This window comes from Sturnira hondurensis, unplaced genomic scaffold, assembly GCF_014824575.4.
Source record: "Sturnira hondurensis isolate 20B ecotype Veracruz unplaced genomic scaffold, ASM1482457v3 Scaffold0022215, whole genome shotgun sequence".
Classification (NCBI taxonomy): Eukaryota; Metazoa; Chordata; class Mammalia; order Chiroptera; family Phyllostomidae; genus Sturnira; species Sturnira hondurensis.
In genome coordinates, this window is record NW_028094846.1 from 2,784,615 (window position 1) to 2,800,029 (window position 15,415).

The 15,415-nt window shown below is 57.9% G+C and overlaps 2 protein-coding genes across 9 annotated transcripts in view; one reads left to right on the forward strand and one right to left on the reverse strand.

The window, feature by feature from the left end:
• Positions 1–7,046, forward strand: part of DCAF6 (DDB1 and CUL4 associated factor 6) — a 71,538-nt gene extending 64,492 nt beyond the window's left edge. For all 4 annotated transcript variants that reach the window (XM_037035269.1, XM_037035270.1, XM_037035271.1 and 1 more), the window contains 5 exons: positions 433–571; positions 2,057–2,213; positions 3,172–3,260; positions 5,229–5,334; positions 6,585–7,046. In XM_037035269.1, coding sequence (XP_036891164.1) covers positions 433–571; positions 2,057–2,213; positions 3,172–3,260; positions 5,229–5,334; positions 6,585–6,649 — 556 coding nt within the window. In that variant the 3' untranslated portion in view covers positions 6,650–7,046. The remainder of the gene's footprint in view (positions 1–432; positions 572–2,056; positions 2,214–3,171; positions 3,261–5,228; positions 5,335–6,584) is intronic.
• A 1,833-nt stretch (positions 7,047–8,879) lies between these two features.
• The window catches only part of GPR161 (G protein-coupled receptor 161), a 34,607-nt gene continuing 28,071 nt past the window's right edge, over positions 8,880–15,415 (reverse strand). For 3 of the 5 annotated variants that reach the window (XM_037035274.1, XM_037035276.1, XM_037035273.1), the window contains 3 exons: positions 14,694–14,813; positions 14,468–14,593; positions 8,880–13,877 (listed from right to left, as the gene is read on the reverse strand). In XM_037035274.1, coding sequence (XP_036891169.1) covers positions 13,612–13,877; positions 14,468–14,593; positions 14,694–14,813 — 512 coding nt within the window. In that variant the 3' untranslated portion in view covers positions 8,880–13,611. The remainder of the gene's footprint in view (positions 13,878–14,467; positions 14,594–14,693; positions 14,814–15,415) is intronic. The other 2 variants (XM_037035277.1, XM_037035275.1) reach the window with 1 other exon arrangement.

Consider the following 15,415-nt stretch of genomic DNA (forward strand, 5'->3'; position numbering starts at 1 on the left):
CGTGCACACTGCCCTCCGTTCCCTTTGGCTCCTCTTGACGCCTCTCCGTTTCCTGGTGCGGGGAGAGGGGGAGGCAGCGCCGGCCGGGGCCTGTCTGATTGGTGGGGCCTGTCTGATTGGTGCGGTGTTGCCACGCCGCCCTCCGAAACGCGCCGTGCCCCGTGCTGCCCCTTCCACTGTCCCCACCGGGAGCACGTCTCTCCGAGACCTCCTCACTAAAACACCGTGTTCTCGTGCCTCGACGAGTCGGTCAGGGCCCCACGGTCAGGGCCCCACTGCCGTGTCTGCCTCGGGTAGCCGCTGCCTCGCAGAGACCAACCGCAGGTGAACTGGCTCCTAGACCTCTGACTCGAACGCGCATCGCTCCCCTCCGCAGTGGCCCGTGAGTGGCGTTCACGTGTCTGTGTTTTTCTTTGCATGTGGGACTCACAGACGCTCTGCTGTTGCCCGCATCCAGGAGTTCTTCCGGCGGAGGAAGGAGAGGAAGGAGCTGGAAGAGCTGGACACGCTGAACATCAGGAGGCCGCTGGTGAAGATGGTGTACAAGGGCCACCGCAACTCCAGGACCATGGTACCGGTGCCCTCGGCACTCTCCGCGGAGCGTGGTGTCACCATGCCTGTGTTTTGGGTCTGGCTCCCCAGTTGACGGTGTGGTCCCAGCGTCGCCCTGCGGCGCCTCCGCAGCTGTCCCCTGACCCAGACACGGTGCTCCTAGTCCTGTGGCGCAGCAGGAAGACCGCAGCAGGAAGACCGTTAGTTTTTACAGGGGCTCCTGTGGGATTTTCAACATTTTAGCTCGTACGAGCCACCAGTGCTTCCTGGTGGGAGGTTTTGAGTCAGAGCAGCTCTGGCTCTTTCTGGGGAGAGCGATTTGATGGCGAGAACCCCAGACCGGCCGAGGAGCGTGGCCAGGGGGCAGTCCTCACCCATAGAGGGTGCCTGGCAGAGGGTGACTGGCAGAGGCTGACTGGCAGAGGGTGACTGGCAGAGGGTGACTGGCAGGTGTCTGGTTTAGTCACTGCACTCTCTGGACTTCAGCGTCCGCGATGAGATAAACAGAACAGACCCGACGGTGTCTCAGACCTGTCCCAGCTCCAACAGCCCACAGGCCTGCATGCCCAGCGCTGTTTCCATTACGTACTAAGGGGGTCCAGCGGGGTTGTCAGTGCGTGTGACTGTCACCCTGACCCACTTACATCTACAAAGTGCGGTTCTCCCACAACCACTGGGTGTCGGAACGTGTCTCCAGAACCGGTTTTCATCTGCTTTCTTCAAGGTTTAGGGTAAACAGTTACTTACCGGTAGGGACACAACAAGCTCGCTATAGAATGATCGTTGGTAGTAACAATTTAATCATTCAAGAAGGAATACTATTATTGTTACTAGAAGTGATCAGTTTGCATTGCTTGCATTTTGCTGGTTAAAATTTTGGAGGAAAATGATTAGGGGCTGGGATGAAATGCAAAGAAGTCGAGTAAATAAAATAGTAGCTCCAAGTAGCAACAAAACTGTCTCCCTGTTTCCACTTTGCAAAAAAAGAGCAAAGTAGCAGCTGCAGAGGACATGACCGGAAGAAGGCCATCTGAAGTCCCAGGACTTGGAGGGTCGTTTGCATGCACTCATTGGAGAATGTCGTCACAGCCACTCTAGTCCGCCACCCCTGTCACGTCACCTCAGAAAAGCCAGCATGTCTGTGGCTTTCCTTGACCGTGGGAGCTTCAGACAGTTAAAGAGATCGGGGCTTTCTGTCACACTGTCAAAAGCCCAGAGGTCCCCTTCGTTCATTCAGCAGTGACTAATTTAGCATCTACTGTGTGCTAAGAACTGTTTCAGATGCATAAACGCAACAGCCTGGGACAAAACAGAATCCCTGTGCTCGCTGGGGACTTGCCACTACCGAGGGTTGTGTCCCCCTGCCCACAAATCCCGGTCATAATTTGAAGATACTTGAACACAAGGAAGCTCTTTAATTCTTATTTTCTAAGCCAGTAATACATATTGAGAATAAATGTTTATTTAAATAACTTGGGTTCGGATTTTCTTCTCCTTTCCTCAGATAAAAGAAGCCAATTTCTGGGGCGCCAACTTCGTGATGAGCGGGTCCGACTGCGGCCACATCTTCATCTGGGACCGGCACACTGCGGAGCACCTGATGCTGCTGGAAGCTGACAATCACGTGGTGAACTGCCTGCAGCCGCACCCGTTCGACCCGAGTAAGAGGACCCTGCCCCCGGCCAGGGCGAGGAACCTGGGGGTGACTCAGCGGCTCCGCTGGTGTTCTGGCGGTTAACACGAGAATCACCCTAGTGGGCAGTCGGCGGCGGCAGTCACGGCTCTACTGGGTTTAGCACAAACACAGCCTGCTTTTGGCAGGAAGTATGGGCGGTCGGCTAAAGAGTGTGTTCTCCCGGTATTTCCCCTGAGCCCGGCGAACTTCTCACTGCTTATCCAGATGGCTCTTCTAAGGGTGCGCTGGCTGGCTCTTGCCTTCCCTTGGAAATTGCCCGGGTTTCTCATAAAATAGCCGTGAATACGAAAGAACGTTGAGTCCTTCGAGATGGTCTTGAAATCGTACTCTGGGGTCATCTGTTAACCGAGAATTTTGTTCTCGGTTAACAGATGTATCAGTACAGTTTCCACTTCAGTTCACTCTCTCCGTACATGTACACACAGTAGGTCCTCACTGGATGCTGTGTATAGGTTCGGGGATGTGAAGCGAAACAAAGTATTGAAAACCAATTTTACCGCCCTGGCTGGTGTAGCTCAGTGGATTGAGCGCCGGCCTGTGAACCAAAGGATCGTGGTTCGATTCCCAGTCAGAGCACGTGCCTGGGTTTCAGGCCAGTTCCCAGCAGGGGACACAAGAGAGATAACCATACATTGATATTTCTCTCCTCTCCTTTCCTTCCCCTCTAAAGATAAAGAAATAAAGTCTTTTTTAAAAGAAAGGAAAAAAAAACTATTTTACCACGAGCGAATTGTTACAGTCAAGACTTACGTGCCTGTGGCATCTGGTTGGTGTCGCCATGACATACAGGAGGCCCTGCTGTACACACACATGAACGTGCATATCTGCACATACTCTGGCATGCGCACACGCATGTACACGTGCACACCTCGAAGACGTGGCTCATGTTCGGAGTTCAGGGTAACGGTGTGTCTCCTTTCCAGTTCTGGCCTCGTCTGGCATCGACTACGACGTGAAGATCTGGTCCCCGCTGGAAGAGTCGAGGATTTTCAACCGAAAACTTGCTGACGAAGTAAGCTGTGCGTTACACGTGTCAGAGCGCATTTTACGTTGTTCGCAACAGGCTTTCCTGAGAGGGGTCGGAGCTGCCCCTCGGGGTGGGTGCCCAGAGCAAGTCCTGCCGTTCAGGAGATCGGCTTTAAAAACGTAAAACTTAATATAAAAACGCACCTCCAGTACCAGAGGGAAAAGGCAAACTAGTGTTTTGCTACTTCGAAGGCTGAGTATGAGTAATAAATACCAGGTTGTTTTGTAGTTTGAGAAGAATAGGTTGACTCTCTGCACTGTTGCAACAAAGAGTTGTTAAACAAACGCTCTGTCCTGTTAAGAAAATACAGGGTCTGGCGGAAGGAACGCCTGTGTGAGTGAGGTTGGTTGCGTACGTGAATGCCGGGCACGAGATGGACAGCACTTAGAACATGTCACCTAGAATGTCACATGGTGTACTTGAGTGTGACACTGTGTCACAGAGTTACATGTTTATGATTTTGTAATAAAAGACTGGGTACAAGTTACCAGCGCGTAAACCAGGGGCGTTACTTGTGCCGGACCCTGTAGTTTTTCCGCAGTCATCTCCCGTCGCCGCAGCCCCGCAGGCAGCAGAGTGAAGGATGGGGGTCTTTTCCTTCGCTGTGGTATTTCAGGGTTCCCTCTGCTTCCTGTCCAAGTCAGCGGCTTGCCAGCCGAGCTCTGTGAGGTTCTCGGTTTTCTGTGGAATCGGGTAGGAAAGTGGGCCACCGGCCTTGCCTTTGGCCGGGGTTTTCACCTGTGGGTCTCCGCGGGCGGTTTCTCGTGCTAACAGGCGTCCGCTGCATTAATCGGCTGCCGACCCGGAGCTCCTGGGGGAGGGGAGTGCAGATCGGGGGGCTGCTGCTCCCTCTGAACAAGTAAATTATGAGGGCCTGTTGCTCGGAAGGTCGGGACATGGTGGGTAAAGCAGCGTCCTTTAGAGCGAGGTGAACAGCAGAGCACGGTCCCCACGCGGCGTCCGCTCCTGTGACAGGCACTGGCCCACAGCACCAGGCGTGTGGGTTACAGAGCAGACCCTGCACTCGGAGCTCATGTGAGGGGAAGGGCGGACGGCACCCGTCAGTGACCAAGACATCTGCACAGCGCACACAAGCCTGTAGGGAGGGACAGCTGCACTTGGGAGTAGATGGGGTGGGGACGTCCTCGAGGAGGACGTGGAAGTCTCCAGGACTGAGGTTACGGGCAAGCGGGGCACCAAGGAGCCCTTGAAACACAAGGGCCAGTGTGTTCCACGTTGTTCAAAGGTGCCCAAACGCCCACGTGCAGAGACCAGCTCTGTGTGTGTGTCTGTGTGTGTGTGTGTGTGTGTGTGCGCAAAGGGCGCTCAGGCAGATGAGAACCTGTCGGGCACAGACGGTCAGGGCCTGGAGAGGACCGGGTGGGTGGCAGCTGTGTTGTCCTTCCCTGGGGCAGCCCACCGATGCGTCTGTGTCTTCCCCCAGGCTCTCCCCCCACGCCCTTTGCTTCCCACTGCCCTTGCCCCTTTGCCCGCAACTGTACCGGGGATCCCTCGTGTCTTGGGTATTTAGTGCCGCTCTGGTTCTTAAGACACCAGTCATTGGTAGCTCGTGCTCAAAGGTCATTTTTCAAGGTTCCTTTGCCTCAGTCCAGGACCCCAGTGACTCAAGGACAACAGTTTAAAATCCTCCTGTGTCCCGAAGGTATCCCTTCTGTCAGGGGAAATGACCAGGCGCAACGTAAAGATAAATTGAGTTCTTGGGCGTGTCCACGGCAGGACGGGGCCTTTGTCCCCCTGCCCCCAGGAGCACCGTTCTCTCCCTCACTCCTCTCGAGCGCGTGAGAGTGACCGTCTGGCACCGGGGAGCCTCGGGGGGAGCGTGGCGTAGACAGCAGGCGTGGAGGCTGAGAGGCTGCTCTCGCACCGCCCTCCCGGCCTGCGGGGGCCACGAGGCACCCCCAGGCCTCTGACGTGTGGCCGCCTTGCCCCCAGGTCATCACCCGCAACGAGCTGATGCTGGAGGAGACCCGGAACACCATCACCGTGCCCGCCTCCTTCATGCTGAGGATGCTGGCCTCGCTGAACCACATCCGGGCCGGTGAGGGCCGGCCCGTCCCGGGCGCGGCTGTGGGTGGGGAACGCCCCGCGGTTGGGGGTCCGCATGGGGGGACAGAGGCAGCTTTCACCTGAAACTTCCAGCTGCTCTGCTTTTCTTGTCTGAGTGGAGGCTCCTGCCAGGTACCCTGGTGTCCCCGTCGGTACCCTGTAGTGGTCCCTTTGCTCAAAATCAGGTGTGCCCCCCCCAAAAGAAATGTGGTGTGCTAGGGTTGGAGCAGACACCTCTGTGTTTTCCTCAGTATTTTGTTCTAAATGGTAAATTGAGGTCCAGTGCCACAGGTAACACAGAGTGCAAATATTCTAATTAATATTCAAGAAGGAATTCAATAATCTGTGGACCAAACAACAAAAACATTCTAGTATCCTTTACAAACACAATGTGTTTACTGAACAGGTGTTCATCACTGCCCACTGAGTTCATAAATCAAATGTCCCCACACGTGGGGTCACCTCCTCAGTAAGGACTGTGACAAGCATTTGTAGAGTTCTGTCCACACCAGGTCACGTCACAGGCCCAGCTTTGCTGGGCTCTGACCCCCCACTAGGTGGGTTTGTAGTGACTGACCCCAGGCTGCACCACGGGTTGGGGTGAAGCCTGAATTTGAAACAACCTTCCAGGCCCTGATCCCCTTGACCGGGGACTCGGCAGTGGGGACACGTTCATGTCGTGCTGTGGGCTGCTGTCCTCTGGCCGGCGCGAGCTGGTCTGCTTCTCCCGCTCACCCCCCTGCCCTGAGCCTCTCTGAGTGTGGGGTTTGTCAGACCCCTCCCACCTCAGTGCCGTCCTGACCATGCTGTCCCCTCCCGTCCTTCCCCTCAGGCCCCCTGCCCTCGGTGGGGTTCGGCAGGCACGTTGACGCCTCTGTAGATGGCGAAGCCTCAGCTTCCATCTGCATTTCGGATGAGCGTGTCTAGCGCCCGCATTTTCCGTGTTCCATGGGGACATGTGTCTGTGGCAGAAATGCTGTCACCCTCTCCGCTCATTACGTGCCCCAGTGGAATGAGGAAAACCCACTAGTTCACTGAGTTGATCCCTCAAGTCCAGGCCCAGGCCCCGAGGATAAGAGGAAGAGACACGAGGAGCCCCTCCCGGGGGGCCTGCCGTCTAGTCTGCAGGAAGGCACACAGTTTCCGCGGAGGGAGGAGCTCAGCGTCCCACGGGCTGCATGTTTGGGGCGGGCTGCGACCCTGCAAATGCGTCTTCCGTGAGTCTCCCCCTGTGTTTTCCAGACCGGCTGGAGGGCGACCGATCGGAGGGCTCCGGGCAGGAGAATGACAACGAAGACGAGGAATAAGCAGCTCGGAGTGGCTGGCACTTAACATGTGTTGAAATTTGTATAAGACATTATTATATTTTTTTCTTTACAGAGCTTCAGTGCAATTTTAAGGTTATGGTTTTTGGAGTCTTCCCTTATTGGGGACAGCCAGGCGTTGGTGTGGAATGATTGTGTGCATGAACTTGGGAGAGCGAGTCAGACAAACCCAGCAGGTGTCTTTAGCCCTAGTCGCCGTGTGTGAGCCGTGCTAGCCGCGAAGTGCAATACCCCTCACCTCCAGGTGGGGGAGCCGGATCGACATTGGAGAGCAATTCTCGTGTAGTGACAATGTTGGTTCAAATAAATTTCTACACTAGCCATTTGCATGTTTGTTGCTTTCTGATTAAAGAAGCTGGTTGTTTTAAGATCTCCTGAATTTGACTTTGTATTCGATGCCTTGTTACCCTGACCCGTGTTTTCCCGCCTGTTCCGTGACATAAGACTGTTTGTATTCTTTTCTAGATTTAAGAATCTTTTTCTGTTCTGACGTGTGTGTGATAGAATCCCATGGAAGTGTTTTTCCCCGTCTCGTTCCAAAGTCCTGTTCCTTGACCTCCAGTTGTCACTGTAGTGCTCGTGGACCCTCCCTGCCCGCGGGCGGGAGTCGGGCTTCCGGTGGGTGCTCACGAGACCGCAGCACAAGCTGGTGCTGTTGGCTTTGGCTCCCAGTCCCGAGACTTTCGCTGGGAGTGGAGACCGCCTGCCTCTTTGTTCCTGGTCCCCCTCAACCCCAGCGTGCACCTCCACGCAAGCCGCCTGCCGCAGCCCTGCCCCTCAGTAACCAGAGCCAGGTTACTGCCTGGCTCTGCTCCGGCAGCGTGAGCTTCACCACCCTCCCTGCCTGTTCCTAACCCGCCATCCCCCTGCCCCACCAGGCCGCGAGGACTCGGGTGCAGCCAAGCAGAGCATCTCTCTCTGGCTGGGGACAAGGGTTATCCTCCCGAGGTGGCTGCCCACGCAGGGAACCCTGCTCTGGAGCGGGGAGGGGACAGGTGGGCTGTGTGTGGAGAGGAAGTCCCTCTTCAGTTGGCTCTGACGCTGGCCCTGGGTAGGCCCACCTGTCTCCATGAGAAGGCGGTGGTGAGTGGGCGAACGGGAGGGGTTCGAGCTTCCACCAAAAGGATGCAGGCGGCCTCCCAGAAGTGCACAGGTCTTAGCCTCTGGTCCCCAGTTAGTTATGTGACCTGCTGACATCACCCAACGCATCTGGGCTCCCCGTCTCCTCTAAGGGCGGGGGTACAATTCCATTTCAGCACCTACACCCCAGAGGCTGTGTGAGCCGACGAAACCAGAGGATGAAGCGCTTTGCAGAGTAGCCCAAGACACTGCCTGTGGTGGGTGCACTGGGCAACCTTGTTTCTTCCGCTGAAACCAAGCGGTCCCAGATGCTGTAGACAGGTGGTAGGAAGCCTGCAGCACAGAGGCCACTGGAGGACTCCGTGGGGTCGGGAGAAGTGACCAGAGGAGAGCCACTGGGTTGGTACACGCACCCTCTGGGGCGGGGCGTGACTCGGAGGGGTGGGCGGGAGGCACTCGGGACTCCGAACTTCCTGCTTAGTTTTGCTTGGAACCAAAACCTTCTCTAAAGCCGTCATTTCTCTTTTAAATGGTATTTGTCAAAGGAATTAGGTCTCTTCTCAGCGATTTTGCAGAGTCTAGGGTTGTGCATTACAGAGGAACCGAGGGGCAGAAAGCGAAAGCGTTCTGGAGGCAGGTTAGCAGGTCCTGGCTGTGGTTCAGAAGGTGTTGTGGGCAGGTGGGGGATGGGCTGTCTAGGAAGTCAAAGGCTGGACCCTGGAGCTCACGTCTGCCCCCTGCCAAAGGACTGTGCACTTCAGTGGTGGCAGACGAGGTGCTCAGGGAGAGGGCGGGCTTCGGGCCCGAGGAAGTTTGGCGTCTCGGTGGTGATCACCACACACCCTCGACGTTGGCACTGGGGGGGGACGCGTCAGCTGGAAAGACTTTGCGTCAGGAGTGGTTACTCTGTATTCCACAACCTGCTGTGAGTCTCGCTGTCGGGGGAATTTCGAAAACACATGGATGGATGCGCCTGGGGGGCTGTGGTTCGGGCCCCCCAGCCCCCCACCTCTGCAACAGTCGGCCCTCCCTCCTCCGTCTCCTTCTGCTTTAGGGGCTTTGGGAAGCGAAGATATGAGGTGAAGGTGGGGAAGGACCAGAAAGTCCACAAGTCCAAGGACAAACACACAAATTCCACAGACCAGATATTTAATCAGGTAAACAAAACTATTCTAAACACACTTTTGTTTATAAATACTGACTTACAGTAATCCTAAACCTTTTTCTTAGCTTCAGAAAAATCCAAAACTCAAGTGAAATGTGTCTCAGGATTAGCTTGTCATTGTTTTGTTTGAAGGTGGGTTTGTAACTGCTTTTGTCTCTGGGGTCCCATCGCCAGACCACGGCAGGGGACTGTCCCTGGTGCAGGATCAGGATCCCGGGGACATCCTATGACTGGTGACATTGAGACCATGTCAAAAGGAAAAACAAGTGGCCTCTGATTCCCAAGCCACTGATAGGGCTCAGGAACCTGCTCCCTGGGGAACCGACCCGCCCTTGTGTCCCAGGTCCCCAAAACGGTGCCAAGCAAAACGGCGCTGTTGGGACGGATGTAATGCCAGCGGCGGCCTTGGATTCTTCCCAGGGAGTCCGAGCACGCTCCTTGGGCCCGCGGTTTTTGTGGGGCTGGCAAGCAGGCCCTCCAGGCTCGCAAGCACCTCAGGTTACAATGCAGTAGCGTTTCCTACCCCTAAAGCCCTGCTGGCCTGGCCTCTAACAGCGAGGACTTTCCACCCACCCTCGTCCCTCGTCCTCGGCTGCAAAGCTGGCTCCTTCCTTCTCCATCACGTGGCCAAGACAGGGTGATTGGCCTCAATGCCGGCTTCCTGCACTTGGGGACCTTGGACAACCCCCTCACTTCTGAGGCTCCCAGGATTCTGTCTGTCCCCAACCCAGAAGGAACGTCGGGCTCCGCCCCCTCATGGTCAGTGTACCACCGTGCTCACAGGTGAGCCACTCCCCTTTGTTCCAGGGGAAGGTGGTGCCTTGTTCCTCCTGCCCCCCACCGCTCACCTGAGACTTCACGTACACGGGACAGCGGATGGACCCTGGTCGTCATGGTGGAGGGCCAGAGCATCTGCAGTCCCTGTCCCCGCAGGACCCAGCCTGCATCTCAGGGAGCGTGCCCCTTCCAGGCTGGGAGCCCACCCCAGGGCCCAGCATCTGTGACGGATGCTTCGTGCCCCTTCAGCCCTCGGGAGCTCCCAATGCCAGGCCACGCTCCTTCCTCTCACCTGCCCCCATCCTCCCCACCAGCCTTCAACGCCTGTCCCTAGGATAACAGTATCTCGGGTCCCTGGGACACAAGGATGAGACACCCACCTACACTCTACGGACAAGACCATAGGGGCTTGGCACCACTGTGTCCACGTGCCGTGCTGAGTGTGTGAACCCACGTCACCTCCCAAGGGGAGGCCCTGCATCCCGAGTCCCCACATAGAAACGAGACGAAACCTCATCTTACAATTGTGAAAAGCAGTGCAGGGAGACGCGGTGACCCAAGAACACCTAGTCAGCAATGGTGGCGGTGGCAGCGTGGGTGCGAACCCGGGACTCAACCCAGCCAAGCCGGCCCTGCTCCCCGGAATCCCGAGTAAACCCGAAACGAGCACGTGGCGGGCACACAGTAGGTGCTTGGGGCATGCTGGTCCCCTGCAGTACCCTCTTGTAGCCTCCTCACCCTCAGTCCCTTCCAACAGGACGGCCGGCCCAGGGCGGGGCACTCGGGGGCAGTGGATCCTGGGCCCCTGGGCCTGACCAGACACACACCTCCAGTGCACAGGGACACAACAGGCTAAGACCTCTCGCTGCATCTGCCCTCTTCCAGTCACCCCTGCCCCACTCTCCTGGCTGACTGCAATGCCAATTAGTCTCGCCAGCCACTCAGAGACCACGCTGCAGCCCCTCCCTTCAAAGAGAAAGTGTGGGCACCTGGTGGCCCTGGGCTTGGTCCTCCGCCCCACCTTATGGTAGTCACCGAGCGTCTCATGGCTGAGCAGGGGCAGAGCCCTATGTAAGCCGGCAGGGTGGTCCTTCCAAAGCTGAGGACCTAAGTGGAGGCAAGTTCTGAGCAAGAACTTCAGGTGCCTCCTTAGCGCGCCCCACTGCTGCCACCTAGTGTCTACGGTGCTGAACTGCAGCCTCCCCAGGCCGGGGAAGAGGCTGCACTGCGTGCTGCGGGGTTCCCAGGCCTCCAGGTCACAACAGCCCCCATCCCTGGTACTGGGGGTGGGGGCGGGGGGTGGCCAGCAGCGGGACCGTCAGGTGGCAATCTCAATCAATGAAGCCGAGGTGGGTAAGAGTCCTAAACGTCCTGTCAAAACCAGGAGACACAGGGAGGTTTCTAAGTGGACAAGTGTCCAAATGTCCCACCTGCCATGGTGCACGTGGTCAGTCCCTCAGGGAGGTGTCAGGAGCATATATGGGCCTGGGTTTTGTGGGGACGGTGGGGTTTAGACCTGCACCAAGAGCAGGTGTCCTCAGAAATGCCTCTCAGAAGCTTCAGAATGTGTGCGATTTCCCACACTCCTCCTTCCTGCCTCCCTCTCTCGCCCTCCCAGATGGAACTGGCAACTTTGAGTTCCCAGCTATGCAAAATGTGGTTCTCGCTGCCAAACACCCTCCAAGGCTTGGCTCAAACTGCCACCTCCGGGGGGGCTACCCCCTCACCACCCCCACCCGCAGCTGGAGGCAGTCACCTCCCCTACAGCCCACAGTCCTTTCTGTCATCGGTACTGGACTTGGCCACTTACAGCATCAGTGTCCTGGGTCTCTCCCTGAATTGAGTGGAAACACGCCCTGTCGCCGCTCACAGGCCGGGCTTGGTGCTCTGCATGGTGCAAGTTCAGGGGCTCATGGGGGAATGAGTGGAGGGCCTCGCGCGGTAGGAGGAAGGGCGACAGCCAGTCCTCTGGCGAGGTGCGGTCTTTTTAGATAAGCTCATATCTGATCTAGTAAGTCCCGGCCCGTCTGGGCTACACCAATGGGGACCTGGGGCCTCAGGACCCTTCCTAGAACTCAGCCCAGCCCAGGGATGCACGCTCCAACCCTGAGCTCCCAAGCCCACTGGCTGCCCTCAGAAAGGCCTCACTGGTGCCCCAGGTTACTCTCACCTTCAGGTGGAGGCCTCCACCCAGCCCCATCCCCACACAGGCCTGCTGAGCAGGAATAGGGTCCTTTTCTGACCTACACAAGTGCTGGGAATACACACAGAGACCATGTAAAATGCCCCCTGACGGAGAAGAATCTGCCAGTGAAGCCACCTCTGCCCTAGAAAAGCCCTCTGCTCCTTCCCCCTCCCACCCAGAGCCTGCCCAGTGCCTGGCACCTGGCTGGCCCAGAGTTGTAGTGAGCCTGACCACCGTGAAGGTGGCAAGCCCCCAGGTCTTGGCCAAGGTCTTTGCAAACTGCAGACCAGGGCCCAGCCAACCACTGCGCTTACTCAGCAAGAAAGAAACCGCCTCTCCAGGAGCTGGCGGACCCCGACGCACATACCACACTCAGGAGCAGCTGCCCGGCACACACAGCCGGTCCCCTTTGCTGACCACCTGGGCCTTGGAGGGCCAGGCAGGTGCTGCCCTGGGCTGACTTGGTTGCCCAGGCGGCGGGGCGGATGCAGGTGGTTTCCCCACGTCACCTGGCCACCACTCCAGGCCCCACCTCACTGCTGTCCCAGCTCCGAGGGGAGGGGCCAGAGGTCTAACCCCACGAATCCACTCCGCCTGGGAGGGGGCGTCTCTTCCTTCATAGTTGTGTCTTGGAGGGCGGGGTCTGAACACACCAGCTGGGGAGCCTGCACAGCGGGGCCTGTGGCCCCTAAATGCACCTTGGAAACCACACTCGGAAGCTGTGCAACGTTGGTCTGGGGGTCCCCACCCCCCACTCTGATCTCTACCTGACAAAGATCATCAAAGATCACAGTTGAAAACGACCTTGGAGACCATTCAATCTGATGCCCCGCGCCTACATCCCATCTTCGGGCCCAGAGAGGTGATAGGAAGGTCCAGGTGCCCCGAGTAAGAAGGGGCGGAGCCAGGCTGGGAGCAAGGGCCGTAGCTCCAGGCCCAGCACCGCTGTTCTGCCTTTTCTCCTGTCAGTCAAGCATCGTGCACGGAGTCCCTCCCATGAGGCTTCCCCAGGAAAAGGGAGTTCCTCTCAGACAACAGTGTCGCCACCTCCTGACTGGCCGGCACCGCAGCCGTGTCCAGGCTTGGTAAGTCGGTGGCATTTCCTAACCAAATACACTTTCTTTTTTAAAGTCTGGAAAGGAAGCACCTGGTACCTGCTCCTTCCTCCCGTCTCGGATAGTGGTTTCTCCCTTCTTTGGAAAGAGCCAAGAATCAGTGAGTAGGGAGGAGGCCTGTGACTGCCCGGGACCACCAGCAGGTGGCTCCACCGAGGCAAGGCCACAACCAGCGAGGTGTGGGGGGGAACCGGGCGAGGGGTTCTCCTCTGGAGACCCCACGGAAGCCCGGGCACCCTGGGAAGGCCTCGCCTCCGGAGCCTCTGCCTTGGGGCCGTGCGTGGGCATCCAGGATGCAGGCCGTGAACAAAAGAGCAGGACCCACCTGGTGCTTTCTTCCCATTCCCAGCCTGGTCCCGGGTCCCCCCTCCACGCCCCACCGCCCAGAAAGGCACGGCCACACCTCCGTCTGCTTTTCTTTGTGCTTTTGATGCCTTTGGTCCCGTCATGGGGTCTGCGAGAAGCCCACGTGGGGGCTCACACTGACCCTGAAGTCTCTGGCCATGGGCACAGTGCTCGTGTTTTCAGGCGCCAGATGCTGTTCCTGCCCCGTGCTCCCAGGCCCCGGCTCGGTGGGTCGGCCGTGGGCGTCCGTCTCGGGGGACAGGCCGCCCTGAGGCCCTCACTTCTGTTTCGAGGTGAGAATGTTCCCTTCCTCGATGCTCTGCAGCTGGTGCCTCTGACTCACGGGCACTCGGCCGCCCTGGCGGCCCCCGAAGCCGGCCCCCGGGACGGTCCTCGCCACTAGCAAGACCCCGGGCAGAGCCTCTTCTCCGAATAAGTTGACTTTGGCTTCAGCCTCTATGGCTTTGGCCAAGCCGTCCGCGTAGCTGTCCAAGGACTTGTGCACGTCGGCTTTCACGTGGAGGACGGGGGTCCTGGCAGCTTCTGAGGGAGAAGGAGAGAAAGGGTGAGTGAGGGACCGCTGGCTGTCCTGGAACCTGCCTGCTGCCGCCTCCGTGCCCCTCGAGGGGAGGCGGGCCCAGGTGAGGGGCAAGGGTTTCGAAGTCGGGGCCCCTCGGCCAAAATCCTTGACTCCCCTCCTCACTGCCTGCGATATCTCAGCGGGGTTGAACCTGACCTAGCTTCTCCTCTGTGAAGTGGGGGTCAGTGCAGACCTCTTGCTGCACAGGCTCTCCGAGATGATCAAACCACTCCTCCCAAGACGCCTGGGTCTGGCTCACGGCAAAGGGTTGATAAACACCCCCTACTGATGACACTGAAAGGTTGCAGCTTTGGGGGAGCTCTCTGGTATTGGGGCTCCCTACCCCGGCTCCAAACCTCCTCAAGCCCCCGGGCTCTCTGTCCACTCCACTCCGCACTGGCTCAGGTCCCCAAAGTCCTGGACAACCTCAGGGTCAGAGGTAACCCCGAAGGTTCAGGCGCGCCCCCCACTCCCACCCCCAGGATGAGGATCCGACGACTGAAATGATGAGAAGACGGGGAGGGACATGGCCTGTCCCTGCCCTGCCACTCACTCTGGGGAGGACGGAGTCGGTCTGAGGACATGTGTGCCTGCGTAGAGTTCGGCAGCCCGGGCCTGCCCAGTCTGGCAGCTGCCTGATCAGTCAGCTGGGAAGCCGAGGACTCGAGGGAGGAGGACCCTGCAGGTGGGCGAAGGTGGAGCCCTGGTGTGCTGGGGCTGGACGGGGAAGGGCCGGAGGTTTGGTTCGGATCCTTCCCTCCCCGCCCCCACACACCGACCTTTGATCTGTTCCACTTCATCCTCGAAGGTCACCGAGCTCCTCCTCTTCGGGGGGCAAGTGCAGTGGGAGGGGGGCTGGTCATCCGATATGCAGTCTTCCAGCAGCATCACATCCGTCCCTAAGACCAAGGTCAAGGTGTGCACAGAGGACTGGCCGGCTGCGTCCTCCTCACCGCCCCCTCCTCCCCCACCTGGGATCTCGTTCTTCCACTAGTGCCAGCCCATGGTCAAGTGCACTGAGCTGCCCTGCGGCAGGTGCCCAGGAACTCAATGCTGTGTCATCCTCTTCAGAGGAGGGTGCAGCCACCCGCCGGGACTGCTTCAGACACGCAAAGATGCAGCCGTGTGACACCCGCAGAGCGGTGCATTCCGAGCTGCCGCGAGTGCACACGAAGCATCAAGTGGGCCAGACCTGGACTGGGGGCGGGGAGGAGGGCTGCATGGAGGAGGGGTCCCAGAGAAAGAGCTGTGTGTTTTGAAGGATCCCTCTTACGGTTTGAACTTCTGTCATTGTGGTTACAATGTGTTGCACTAAGTAAGCACTACATGTTTTTCCAATTACGGTAGACACTCAATAAAAAATATATTAATTTCTTGCGTACAGCATTGCGGTTACTCATGTGTGGACCTCACAGAGTGGTCCCCCGATGAGTCGTGCGCCCACCTGACGCCCCACAGCTGTTACAATAGTATCGACTGTATTCCCCGGGCTGCCCGCCGT